Source organism: Camellia sinensis, chromosome 3 (genome assembly GCF_055761805.1).
Source record: "Camellia sinensis isolate YWXY chromosome 3, ASM5576180v1, whole genome shotgun sequence".
NCBI lineage: Eukaryota > Viridiplantae > Streptophyta > Magnoliopsida > Ericales > Theaceae > Camellia > Camellia sinensis.
Genome location: NC_138963.1, coordinates 222,766,638 through 222,780,094, shown reverse-complemented (window position 1 = coordinate 222,780,094; position 13,457 = coordinate 222,766,638). Strand labels below are relative to the sequence as shown.

Sequence of the window (13,457 nt, the reverse complement as noted above, 5' to 3'; positions counted from 1 at the left end):
CCAAGAGTGTAATCATTTGTAAGTTTTCTTTATCTTGTATTCTTATTTTTGGTTTTAATATAAGTTTGATATTTGTTTAGTATGTTTTAAATTTTTGAATTACGTATTGAGATTAATGAAAATCACCAATATATTTTTGATTTACAAGAAGAATGGATAGAGTTAATGGGTATAGTTTTTGTAGAATATATTAATCAAACTTGATAATTAATTGACAATGGATAGAATAATCTCTACATTATACGAGTCAAACTTGGATAATTTAGAAAATTAATGCAGAACAAATTTATAATACTCTTCTACACATGTAACCCGATCTCATTTGGTAGCTTAGATCAGCAATGTGAGATAAGTCTGAACACTTTCACGAGAGATTAGACTTTAGGCGGAGATTTCGTTTATTAAAAGTATCCAATCCAAAACTAATTGATTAAGCTTATAAGCCAACTTATTGACTTATTTTAGTCATATCATCTCTTTATTTTTTTATACTTTTTTTGTAATAAGTCAAAAAATAAATTTGTAAGTCAATTCTCAAAACAACTTAACTTAGGTAACTATAAAAGTGAAATAAGCGTTTATAATTCCCGACACATACAATTGGACCGCTATGTCCGTAGAGTGTTAAAAACTTGTTTCACATTATTTCTTTGAGTTTGATTCATGTATAATTTGAAATCAACTCTATTCATGATAGTTAAATCTCAAATAAATTTAAAATACTTTTTTAAGGATTATATGTAAAGTCTCAATAAAATAAAAAGTATAAAACACCCACATATTAATTATTAACATATGTATTCTATCACTACTTTTTAAAATTTAGTTACATATTTCTTTATAAGAAATTTTGAACATATCCTAATTTGCATTAAGTAGTTTGAATTGAATGGTGTGAGTTGGGTTTAAACTCACATATTATAATTTAAATAGACACTAAATTGACAATGATCGTGTTTGGTAGGATTTATTTTTAGCTTATTTTAATTTTTAGCGTAATTTAACCTATTTTGATGTATTTGGTTCAACTTAACAATACAGTTTATAACTTTTTGTAAGTCAAAAATCAACTTATTCTTTGAGTGAGGGAGAAGAAGTTTAATTTATAAGTCAAAAATTAATTTATGTTTACAGTTATAAATTATAAACTGTTAAACTATGACTTATAATCAATTTTTCCCAACTTTACCAAACGGGATCCCTAAATAAAAAAATTAAGAATTAAAATGCAACATAACGCAAAGCAGTGTATTTTTTAAAAATATTTTATTCTTATTTCATCATCTAAAGTCATCACTTTTTCAGACTCAGACCTCGAGTATGCAAATGAATGATAATTAGCTTCCTCCAGATCAAATCGGTATTTTGGCTTGCGTAACAATGCAAGGAGGATCAACTGGCATCGGCTATGGCCTCAAATACCAGGTCAATTCGCTCTCCAAAGCCCCTTCAACGTATCTTTTCTACACTCTCAAAACCCTAATTTTGGTTCCTAATTCTTCTTCTTCGTAGGCTAGATGCATCGCAGATGTCAAAGCAGACACAGATCACACCAGTTTCATCGCCGGCACTCTCAGTCTCAAAGAAGAAAACGAGGTGTGTGTGTGTGTGTTTTTTTGTTGTCTTTGATCTCAATATATGTTCAGAACACTGATTGTTCGCTTTGAATTGATTTTGAATGAGATGAATTATCTTTCTCAGGTGCATTTAATTAGGCTTTCATCGGGCGGAACTGAACTCGTATGTGAGGGTCTGTTTTCGCATCCAAACGAGATCTGGGACCTCTCTTCTTGTCCCTTTGATCAGCGCATTTTCTCCACTGTATTCTCTTCCGGTAATTGATCGGTTGTATTATTAAATTTGTTATTTTTTGAAATTTTATTTTGATTATATTTGCAGATGAAATATGACTGATTTCTCTAAAGATCCTTGCACATAGCTAAAAGTGCAGTAGCATTGCATCATTTTTTGGTGCATTGGTTAATTCGAAGTCACTTTTGAGTGATTTTTGGTAGTGTGTCATTTGAATTGAAATCCCTTTTGTGGTTGCTTATTTGACTTTCACTGTGGACTGGCAATTGTTGTGTTTCTTTTAATTTTTGTTTAAACCTAGCAAATCCACTTCTATGACCTTCATTGCTCCGAATTTAATGACTGCAAAAATGTCAATAATTTTTTGAATAGCTCCCTCCTCTAGAAGTTAAGTTGCATAAAAAAGATACTGGTTTAATAATGCGCCTTGCTGTTGAAGGTGAATCATATGGAGCAGCAATATGGCAGATCCCTGAGCTATATGGACAGTTGAATTCTCCACAGTTGGAACGTATTGGCTCCCTTGATGCCCACAATTCTAAGATCAAATGGTGAGTTATAGTCAACAATTCTGTTTTGTGATTTTAGTTTTCCTTTCTTCTTCACTTGCTTACAAACAATTTTAAGCTTTTACGTTGCTACTGTTTTTATTTTTTATTTTTTATTCAAATAAAAAAATAGGCCGTGAACCAGCTACAAGTTTGGTTCTTTGGTCCGGATCTCTTTATTCTTTGGCTATTTTAGTGAGGCACATGATCATGATTACTAGTGCCCCTAAAGTTTAGTCAACAGCAGGTGGTAAAACACACATGTATGGGAACAGGGTATGTGTCTGACATGCAGCCAGCAAGCATTAGGAATGGCAACGGGGCGGGGCGGGGCGGGGCGGGGCCAGGGATCACCCTCCCCGTCCCCGATCCCCGATGGTGAAAATTACCACGTCCCTGGCCCCGATCCCCGACGGGGGACCTATCATCGTCCCCGCCCCCGTCCCCTAACGGGGATCGGTTTTCCCCGACCCCGGAAATTCCTCGGGCCAAAAAAAAAAAAATGAAAAAAAAAAGAAAAACAGAACAGTAGCAACAATGAATATGTGTTGGATCTAAGGTGAACAACAATAATAATCTAGCAATGATCCTCTGTTTCTTCTTCGTCAACAACAACAACAACAACATCAACATCAACAATAACAACCACATCAACAATCAACAACAACAATAACAATGAGATGATATACATACCTATATACATACAAGTTAATCTATATTTATATATATTGAAAAATCAATGAGATGATACATATATATATATATATATATAAATGAAATTGAAGATCTGAAACGCAGAGGTGGTCATGGATTGAAGACCAGAGGGTTGAAAAAAAGATCTGCAAAAAAAAATTAAAATAAAATAAAAAATACTTCATCAAAGGAGAGTAGGTGACCAAAATACATTCTGCATATATATATATATATATTATATACACACAGCAGCAACCAAACATTCTCTCTCTCTCTCCCCATCTCCAAACCCTAACTCGGTCGATGCTCCTTCGACACTCTCCTTCGTCGCTGCTCCTCCGTTGCTCTCCTCCGTCATTGCTTCGCTGTCCTCCGTCGCATGATCCAGATCCATAGCTCATTGAACAAAGTTCAGATCTCAGTTTAGATCGTTGCAGATCTCGAGTTGGCGATGATGATCGTTGCAGATCGACGGTGATGGGAGGAGGGAGAGGACAGCGGCGGAGGGAAGGAGTCGGCGGTGATAAGAGGAGGAAGAAGACAGCGGAGGGAGGGAGGGAGGGAGTTGGCGATGGTGGGAGGGTTTCAAAGAGAGAGAGAGACCGTGAGAGAGAAGATTGAGAGGCATATGTGTGTGTGTGTGTGAGAGTGTAAGAGGTTTGGTTTATATATATATATATATAGAGGGTAAAATGGTAATTTTATTTCAGGGATAAACCGGGGCGGGTACGGGGCCGGGCCGGGTACGGGGGTTGGACACTTATCCCCGTCCCCGGCCCGAAATTGATCGAGGATTGATTTTTCAATACCATCCTCGTCCCGTCGGGGGTATTTTTCGGAAAAAAACCGCACAAATCGGGGTCGGGGAGTCGGGTCCCCGTCGGTCCGGGTTTAAATTGCCATCCCTAGTAAGCATGTCCAGCATTTCTAGTTCATTTTATAAACTGTTAAGTCTGACACTTAAATGCATACCTACAGCCAACAGACGTGCTAACTCCGTTTACAGTCCTTTTGGATGGATAGTTTTGGTGAGAAAAGAAAACTCTATCAGTGGTTTGGATGTTTACGTAGATGAGAAATGGTGAGAAAGAGTGTCTATTTCATTTGTCACCAAAAGTAGTGAGATTTGGTAAGAAACAAGTTGATTGGTTAAAATATTTATAATACTGAGATTACACCTTAAAATACAAAGGAAGAAAAAGAAATCTCATTTATATCCCTCTCTCACATGTCTTATTTTCTTATCCATCCAAACATAATAGTGAGAAAACACAATCATTTCTTTTATTTTCTCACCTGGATGAGAGACCACAATGATTTATTTATTTTTCTCACCCCGTGATCCAAACGGAGTTTTATTGATTGGCAATTTTGTAATAAGAAATTTTTTTATTTTTTTTTGTTCATGGATTAACTGAATGATGAATTGTATTTTGTGGTAGAAAATTTGTGCCGTTTTTTGAACCACTTCATGTACTCTATATACTTGACAGCACACTATGGTGGCCATCTGGAAGGCATGACAAGTTGATCAGCATAGATGAGCAGAATCTCTATTTGTGGAGCTTGGATTCTTCAAAAAAGACAGTACAGGTGTGTCCCATGAAGGAGTGTTTGGAGGAACCATATGTCAGTTAGATCTGATAATGTTACAGGATAGGGAGCAATGACTTGCCCAGCTTTGGGTTTTTAAGTTTCATTTTTCTTCGATGGCACATGTTGCAGATTATCTCTTTGGTTTATATAATTGTGCAATATTTGGGTGGCCACCTAAGAATTTTAATTTTTCTACTGATTTCTTGATGGCAATAGCTGGCAATTACACAATTCATTTTCTCTTATATATCTTCACTAAATTCATGTCTAAAGATTGCTTGGTTTTTCTATGATCATGTGACGTTATGTGTAAAAGTTTGCATGAATCTAAACAAATTCAAAAGAAACTTAAAACAAATTAAGGAATATATTGTTCAGAAATTTTTATCCATAACTGGACAAGCTGGAAGACCTGAGGAGTGTATGAGTGCCCTTAGGAGTACAATGCTTCATGCTTTCAACAAGGCAATGTATATATTTAGAAATTCATAGTACGATTTTATTTAAGAAAATTATTACAGAAATTTGTAATTAATTGGAAAGATAATAAGCTAGGGATACAGTAAGAATTATTTATTATAGTTTGAGAAAATAGGGTATTTTTGGTCGATCTTTAAAATTTGAAACTGTTCAGATTAGCTATTAACAAAAAGAGATTTCCCATTATCTTTAAAAAATTCAAAACTATGATAATAGTAAGAGTGGTTTCATTAAAGGATTTGCCTTATAAAGAAAGTGGGTTTAGCTCTTTTCAACTCACATCTCATACTATTCACTATTTGCCCGAGCCCCCTGGTATTTATAGCTTTCTGGAAATTTAGAGATGTTTCCTTGTGGGGACAATTGCATTTGAAAACATTTACTTGACCTAAACGCATTACTTTTCAGCTCATATGAACTGTAGTTATTGAATCAACTGTTTTAATGTCTTATCATATTTTTGTACTTCCCTGTTTTAGAACTAAAAATTCAATTATCTTTTCTTGTAAGTTCATCGTGGCATGTTTAAGGTGCCATTTGATCTATAGCAGTTGCTATGAGATCCTATTGTCAAAGTGATATTGATGTTACTTTTAAATTCTTGGACTGATTCTTAATCAGGATTTGTGGTGAAATCCAGGTACAATCACAGGAGTCAGCAGGAATGCTTCATTACTTATCTGGTGGAGCATGGGATCCACATGATGTGAATTCCGTTGCATCAACATGTGAATCATCGATACAATTTTGGGATCTACGGACAATGAAGTAATTTTTTTTTTACCCTTTTAAAAATAGTTTATAGATGACATGAGTTTGCATAATCTTTGTGAGCCTCTAAAAAAAGGTTAAGATGGTGCTCTCAGCTTCTTTAACAAGCTGATTTAGCTTTTGCATGTGTGACAAATGACAATGTAGCGTAGCACACACTGGGAAATTTATGAATTAATAAACTTTGATATAATTGTTTGGATGATAATGATTGAGAGAAATCAGACAATGCAAAACCTTTTAAAATATTGATATATATTGCATTTTCACCTGTCTCTTGTCCTTTTAACTCTCATTACTCATCAATTTTTATCCCTTGTATGCTATATCATCTCTTTATCATTATTTCCCCCTCCTAAGTGTGGCAAATTACTCTGGTGCCTATTTATGGAAAGTTAGAAAATTAAATTATACTTAATGCTATTTTAAACGTGACACCCACTTAGCATGTGCAAGTGTGTGCCTACATTTTTTTGCTTTTTAGTTGGGTCTTGTCTGTGGTCTTTAATCATCTGCACAAAAACCAAGATTGAAATGTACCTATAGTTTTTTTTCTTCTCCCCACCGCCATTCACACCCCCTCCCTCTTTAGCCTTTATTTGTTCAGAGAGCTACTTTAATGGGTGTGTTTCTACCTGTTTTTATACATGGGAGGGGGAAGTAAACGAGAGCATAAATTATGAGAAGGGAGGGGAGTTACCCCGCTTTTGGTTTGGTTAGACAATAACTAATCAAGGGGAAGGAATGATGACTTTTCCTTCCTTTTGTTTGGTTGGACAATAATTATAAATTTATGAAGGAAAAGGAGGTGCAGAAGCCAAATAGGGTAGGCCTGAAAAAATCTTATACTTATCTTCTCACAAATTGAAGGGTATGTTTTTGGTATTAAAAATATTTTTAATAACAATGACATAATTTCCGCTCTGTTTCCTCCCAATTTTGGAGAGGAAGAAAGGTGTTGATGTAGGACGAGTAGGGATTTCTTTCTTACAAGTAGTGAGCCCAGTTTAAGTATATTGGCAGCAGCAACAAAAGACTTACAAGGCTGGATTTGGTGGGATTTTGTGACTGCAGAAATATTTAAAAGAATAAGAGTTTAAGGGTTTGTAAAAGGGTAGGGTTTTGGGAATGAAAATACAAGTGTTTAGGGGCAGTTTGGTGGTTGTTCTAGGCACTGTGAACAGTGACATGAACAGTGACCTTGCTGGATAGAAGAAGAAGAAGAAGAAGAAGAAGAGAGAGAGAAAGAAAGAGAAGTGCTTCATTCTCACAAGGGATAGGCCAATCACACAAACACAAATTCAAATTTTCATAATATTAACTCTGCTATTGAATCATTGAGATTGCACATATATTTATAGGCTAAAGACTTTTCTAATTCTATAAGGACTATATCTCAAATTTAGAAACTAAAAATATTTAGCAACTACTAATATTCTAGACCAACTATGACTTCCAATTCTACTTCAATTATAATTCTACTTCAATTATAATAGGAAACTTTAATAATTTCTAATTCTACTTCATATCAAAATAGGAAACTTGGACTTTGACCACTAAGATTATTTTAGACATAATAAAACCCATATATAATAACCCATTTAATAACTTGACCCAAAATAAAACCCATGGGCAATCCTACAACCCATGTCCAGCAAAACTGAAGTTACCATAATACCCTTAAGTGCTAAACACTACCATGGACATTTTTTTTGGGACCAAAAAGGCTTCTTGACGAACATAAGACCCTTAGATTTTGTGTTGGGTTTCCACAACCTATCGTACTTGTTTAACCATGTAATAGATGTTGCACCAGGTGTTCAAATTGTGGATCCACTCTTTCCTCACAATCCCTCCATCTACTTTCCTTTCCCTTCTCAAAACCAATCCAGAATATTAACTGTTCCCTTTTCTATCTTTCACTTCCCCTCCAAATCTCTCAATCCAGACCATGTAAAGCAAAATTTTCGTGGTTTCTATTTTGACTCTTTAAATTCTAACTTTTATTCAACCATGTTGTGTTTGCTGGCACAAATTTTTTAAAATAGCGTGCTCTTTGATATTGTTTTAATGGTTGGAACTGTTTCTTGAGGTTTTGCTTTGATGGGATATTAAAATCTACTTTCTGGTTGATAATGTTTTCATATGCTTGCAGGAAAACAAATTCAATTGAGCATGCCCATGTCCGTAATGTAGATTATGACACCAAAAAGAAGTTTATCCTTGTAAGTATGTGAACTTTTTATGGTTACAGGGTATTGCAATTTACAATGGAATGGCATTCTTGGGGGTTGTTGATATTTAATAAGAGGACCATTTTCAGTACAGAACCAACCAGCACGAACATTTACACTTTTCATTATTATTATTATTTTCTTGAAAAAAGGGAATTATTTCATTTCTCATATCCATTGTTAGGCTCATAATTACCAGTCAACTCTTTCATTTGGATTCCTTGTAAATGTCTCCTTATTTATCCATTAATTTGGTAGGTCGTTTTTATTTTATATATTGTTACTCTTGTGTATTTATAATACCTTGGATATTCATTGAAATAAAATCCTTCCGTGTTTTCTATAGTGTCTAAGCACATAAATATATCGTTTGGATTGACTGAATTGTAATGCTATAATGATTTGCAGATCAATTTTGAAATTACGTGTCCTTGTAAGCAACATGTAGATATATTTAAACACTTTTGAATAGAGAGAATCAAAAAAGGAAAGGGAAGTGAAGTATATTTACTACAATGTGAAATACAAAATAATTCTTTGCAATGGGCATCCTGGTGCCCTTTACATTCTCACCATGCCACAAAGGAATGAGATTCTATCTTTTTATTTATAATTGACTATCCTCCAAAATCTCTAGATTTTTTTTTTTTGGAAAAATTTTCTTTGATTATCCAATTGTGTTAAATTAACATGCATAACAATATTGTTGTCAATACTACAGGTAACTGCTGAGGATGAATCTGGGATACATATATGGGATCTTAGAATGCTGAAGGTTCCTATCCTTGAGCTCCCTGGACATGCACACTGGTATATTGTACACTGAATGCTGTCTGCCAACTCTCATGTACATGTTTCATGCTTATGTGCTATGATTAATGTACTTATGGGTGTTGTTTATGTGTTATTCACATTCATCGAAGTTTTGTGTCTTTAGTTGGTATATTATTCATATGAACCTATGTTATCTAGAACATGGATCATTTCTACATGAGGAGCAGGAATGGGAATGTGGTACGATAGGGTGATAGGGTTGGCTTGTATAGATTACATTACACTATTGGAACTTAAGGTGGTTCTGAATGCAAAAAGTAATTTTCTTTCAACAATTAGACACCCAATAAAATAGTGTATTCTTATTCAAGTTAACCATGTAGAAACACATTTCTAAGAGCATTATGGGTATGTTTCCACATTCTTTCCAAAACCACACTCTCTCTTGGTTTTTGTTTAATATACTTCTCAAGGACAATTTCTAAGGAAAAAAATATGAAAAAATTAGGGGCCACTTTGGAAAGCTATTTCCACCATTTGGAGCGGAAATTTTTTCAAAATGTAAATTGCTAGGTCACAAGCATATAAACAATATCTCATAGCTTGACAGGAGTCTGACTGACCATTTCCGTGATTGTTGCAGGACGTGGGCTGTTAGATGTAATCCTGAGTATGATGGCCTAGTTCTGGTTCTCTCTCTCTCTCTCTCTCAAATGCATGCACATGCTTATACATTTGCATTCATTTTCTTTTGCCAAAATAGGAACATACGCAATAGTTATGGACATTATGGTGAAAGAAGCCCATAACATTGGAATCTCTTATAATAATTATTTAATTTGGTCTCTATTTGGCCCCATCTAACGAGGTAGATTTAAGTTGAGACCCCTTACAACCATTTTGAAATGATATATTTGAATTCATGGTATCCTGTCTTTGTTGGGCAAGTATGTGACAGGATGTATGTTTTTTACCATTGAAATGGCCATGTTTTTTTTTTTTTTTTCTTCTTCCTATCCAATGATATTTCACTATCAGAAGCAACACTTTTGCAGAGTGCTGGAACAGACTCAGCTGTCAATTTGTGGATGGCTTCTCCTCCTAGCAGTGATGATTTATCATCTGAAAGGTTACTTTCCTATTTTCAAAGGCTAGGACTTCATCATGTAGTTTTCCGTTGTTGATTTCTTCTGATGGTCTTGTTTAATTCTATGATTTTGGCAGCTTGATGGACTCACATACGAGATCGGTAGATCCATTGCTCATTTCGTACAGTGACTACGAAGACAGTGTCTATGGTGATTGCTGCAACGTTCATTATTCTTCTTCTCTACATATGTATAAAGCTTAATGTCTGAATTTAGCCTGACTAGTTTTACCAAAATTGCAGGCCTTGCTTGGAGTTCCCGAGAGCCATGGATTTTTGCATCATTATCCTATGATGGGAGGGTAAGTGCAATTTTTTATTGTATAATGGATTAGAAACATGGGACAGGATTTAAAATTCTAGCTTTTGGTTATTGTTCTTTGTCATTCACAGAAGGATAGAAAATTATTGTTCTTACTTTATGTGCCTAAGGCTGTGTAAAGGCCGGTATAAATTGGTAATTGTCTGATTGATGCTACACAACCTGATAATTACTGTGACATGCTTCAATGTGGGTTGCTTTCACAGTAACAGAGTACCTTGGATGTTCAGAGTTTATGCTATCTTTTGCAAGGAAGCAAAAGTAACTGTTAGTTCATCCAGTATATGTGATTTGTCATCTAAGCTCTAGTTTGAGTGGAAATAGTTTCCAGATTATACGCTACACAATACTCTTAGGCCATGTTTGTTTGGGCGGACTGGATTAGCATTTCATGACTAATAGTCCTAGAACTATGAATCCGTTAGATTATGTATTCTATCTTAACTAATAATCAAGTTTAAAATAATTAGTCCCTACTTCAATTGTTTAACCAAACATCGGATTAATAATTTTATTGGACTATTAGTCCAATCCCAAGCTCATGTCCACCCAAACAAACATGGCCTTAATTCTTATTTGAGATGGCATAATTTGTATGGTCTTTACTGTATTATGTTCCTCGTTAAAATGGATAGTCATATAAAGGAGAGTGAGTTTTCTGATTGGTTGACTATTCTGTCTTGGTCATCATATAGACAACAGACAAAAACATTATGGTGATTTATCTTTGTAATTAGTTACAAAACATGCATATAACTTGGAACTTATCCAACCCAATCAAAACTAGGGAACATGAAGAAGAAATAGGAACTATTGTGAACTAAATGTGAGCCTCTTCATGTTTTTCAGTACTGCTTAGAGTTTAAAGTTTGATTTTATTTACGTGTGTATAAATCATTTTTATTTTTGAAAATGCTTGCTCTGTAAAACAGGTGGTCGTGGAATCAATAAAGCCCCATCTTTCCAAAAAATGAAGTCAGATCATATACTTGATGTGAGTTCTTAAACCCTTGTTGTCCTCGCAATTTTTTTTATCATGTTTGCATACTCACTTCGTCAGTTTAACTGCAGAGTATTTTTTCCCCCTTCACAAGCTTATTACTCGGAATACCTTCTACCCTCATATGAAATATTCTCATTCTCTATTGAGGGTTTTCATAATGTTTCGGGATGTAGTTGAGGCTCATGTGCCATTTAGGCATGGTACATTGACTTGTGCATGGACGACCTTGAATATTGTATTCAAATATGAGCATGTGGTGCTTGTACCTTTGTATAGAGGGAAATTAAGTATTGGGATTGTTTGGTCTTCAGACCACACATTGCTAAAGGAGACCAATTATATTTGAGTGATTCTTTCATTTTAATGATTTTGAGTTTGGAAAGAAAAAGCGTCATTGATCTGCATTTGACCAAATCACCAAGTTGAACATGAATGTCTTTTCCATATTCATAAATGGACGAATTAATTAATGGTTTTTGTAGTTTAGGACTTGTGTTATTTTAGTTCTTGATTTTTTTTAATTGTAATATATTTGATTTTGAATTTTGAATTTTGAATCTCGTTTCAAATAAGAATAATTTAAGACATTATTGTTTCCTTTCAAGAGCAAAATTGTTAACTTGATAAAATATAAATTAGTTTAAAAAAAAAAATTAAAAATTATTTCTACTCATCAAATATAAAATTATATAAAAATGATAAATTTTTTTTATTTTTACTTTTTTACCAAATTAATTTTTAGTAGTTTGTGTTTGGATGTTGATCATATAATGAGTGGTTGTTTTTGTTGATATTTTTGGATTTTTATTATGTAATAGATGGTTTTATTTGTTGTTAACAGATATTTTTGGATTGTTATCATGTAATAGATGATTATTAGGTTTTTAATGTATAATCGATATGTTTAATATATGAAATATTTTTAGTTTTGGATTTTTTAATTTAATGGATTGGTTTAATAATGAGATCAATATGTTTAATATATAAAATGTTTTTAGTTTTGAATTTTTTAATTTAATGGATTAGTTTAATAACGATATTAAAATTGTCATATTTGATTTTTGAAAAAATAAAACTAATTTAATGAAAATAATTTAATGTTTCTACTCTTTTAAAAGATAAAATTATATAAAAATGATGCATTTTTAATTTTTTTTACTAATTTAATTTTTAGTTTCTTAGAAATATTTTCTGAAAATAGATTTTGAAAATCAAAGCAAACAAAACTTTATAACCAACAAAAATTAAACATTATTTATTAAAAAAAAATAAATATATTTCAAATAACATATAAGCTAATTAATATAAAATAAATTGTATGACGACTTTGTTTTTCAAATGGAGTAATAATGTTTTCAATCGTTCTTATTTGCAACGAAATTTAAAATTTAGGATAAAATATATTACAATTAAAAGCGATATAAGTTTCAAATTATAGAGACTGTTAGTACTCGTTTGGTTTTCCTCTTGGGACTAAAAAATCACAAAAGGACAAAAAAAAATCAAAAAATACAAAAGGACAAAAATCAAAAGCATACCAAAAAAAAAAATATCATTCCAAAGTCAAAAAGCCAAAAAAGCCAAATAAGAAAACCAAATAAACAAAAAGTCAAGGGCTAAAAAAGTAAAAAAATCAACTAAAAAAGTCATTGCTAAACGACTCCGTAGTATAATTCGTCCTTCATAATTTGTTTAAGCTCTTACGGCATAGGATAATTGATGGTGCTCGCATTACAGAGCATGGGGCTTCTGTTATTATAGCCAATTATGCTCTTGTTTTTTTTTTTTGATTAGAAAGAAATGTTCATTACTCAAGCCAAACGGCACTTACAAAAGGAAATCATCCAAAAGATTAGCTTACACCAAGCAAAGAAAAATCAGATCAAATAAACACACATGTATTAAACTATGAAAATCTCAAACGCACATCACGTGCTCGTGTTTGTACTGCCAACAGAGGCCAAAAGATTGACTATAGAGCATGTCTAAGATAGGTCATAGATTACACCACAGAGTGGATAAGCCGCAGAATAGCATCGATGGATTCCATACAACACTTACAAACCAAAAAAACAAA

At 33.4% G+C, this 13,457-nt stretch overlaps 1 protein-coding gene across 1 annotated transcript; it reads left to right on the top strand.

The window, feature by feature from the left end:
* The first annotated feature begins 1,230 nt into the window (after nucleotides 1-1,230).
* On the top strand, nucleotides 1,231-11,744 carry DWA2 (DWD (DDB1-binding WD40 protein) hypersensitive to ABA 2). Its single transcript, XM_082922331.1, has 14 exons — nucleotides 1,231-1,425; nucleotides 1,513-1,596; nucleotides 1,702-1,834; nucleotides 2,252-2,363; nucleotides 4,547-4,646; nucleotides 5,770-5,897; nucleotides 8,056-8,125; nucleotides 8,856-8,944; nucleotides 9,552-9,597; nucleotides 9,964-10,037; nucleotides 10,133-10,206; nucleotides 10,299-10,357; nucleotides 11,310-11,371; nucleotides 11,449-11,744. The coding sequence occupies exons 1-13, from the start codon at nucleotides 1,381-1,383 to the stop codon at nucleotides 11,349-11,351; spliced, it is 1,056 nt and encodes a 351-aa protein (XP_082778457.1). The 5' UTR covers nucleotides 1,231-1,380; the 3' UTR covers nucleotides 11,352-11,371; nucleotides 11,449-11,744.
* Nucleotides 11,745-13,457: the final 1,713 nt, after the last annotated feature.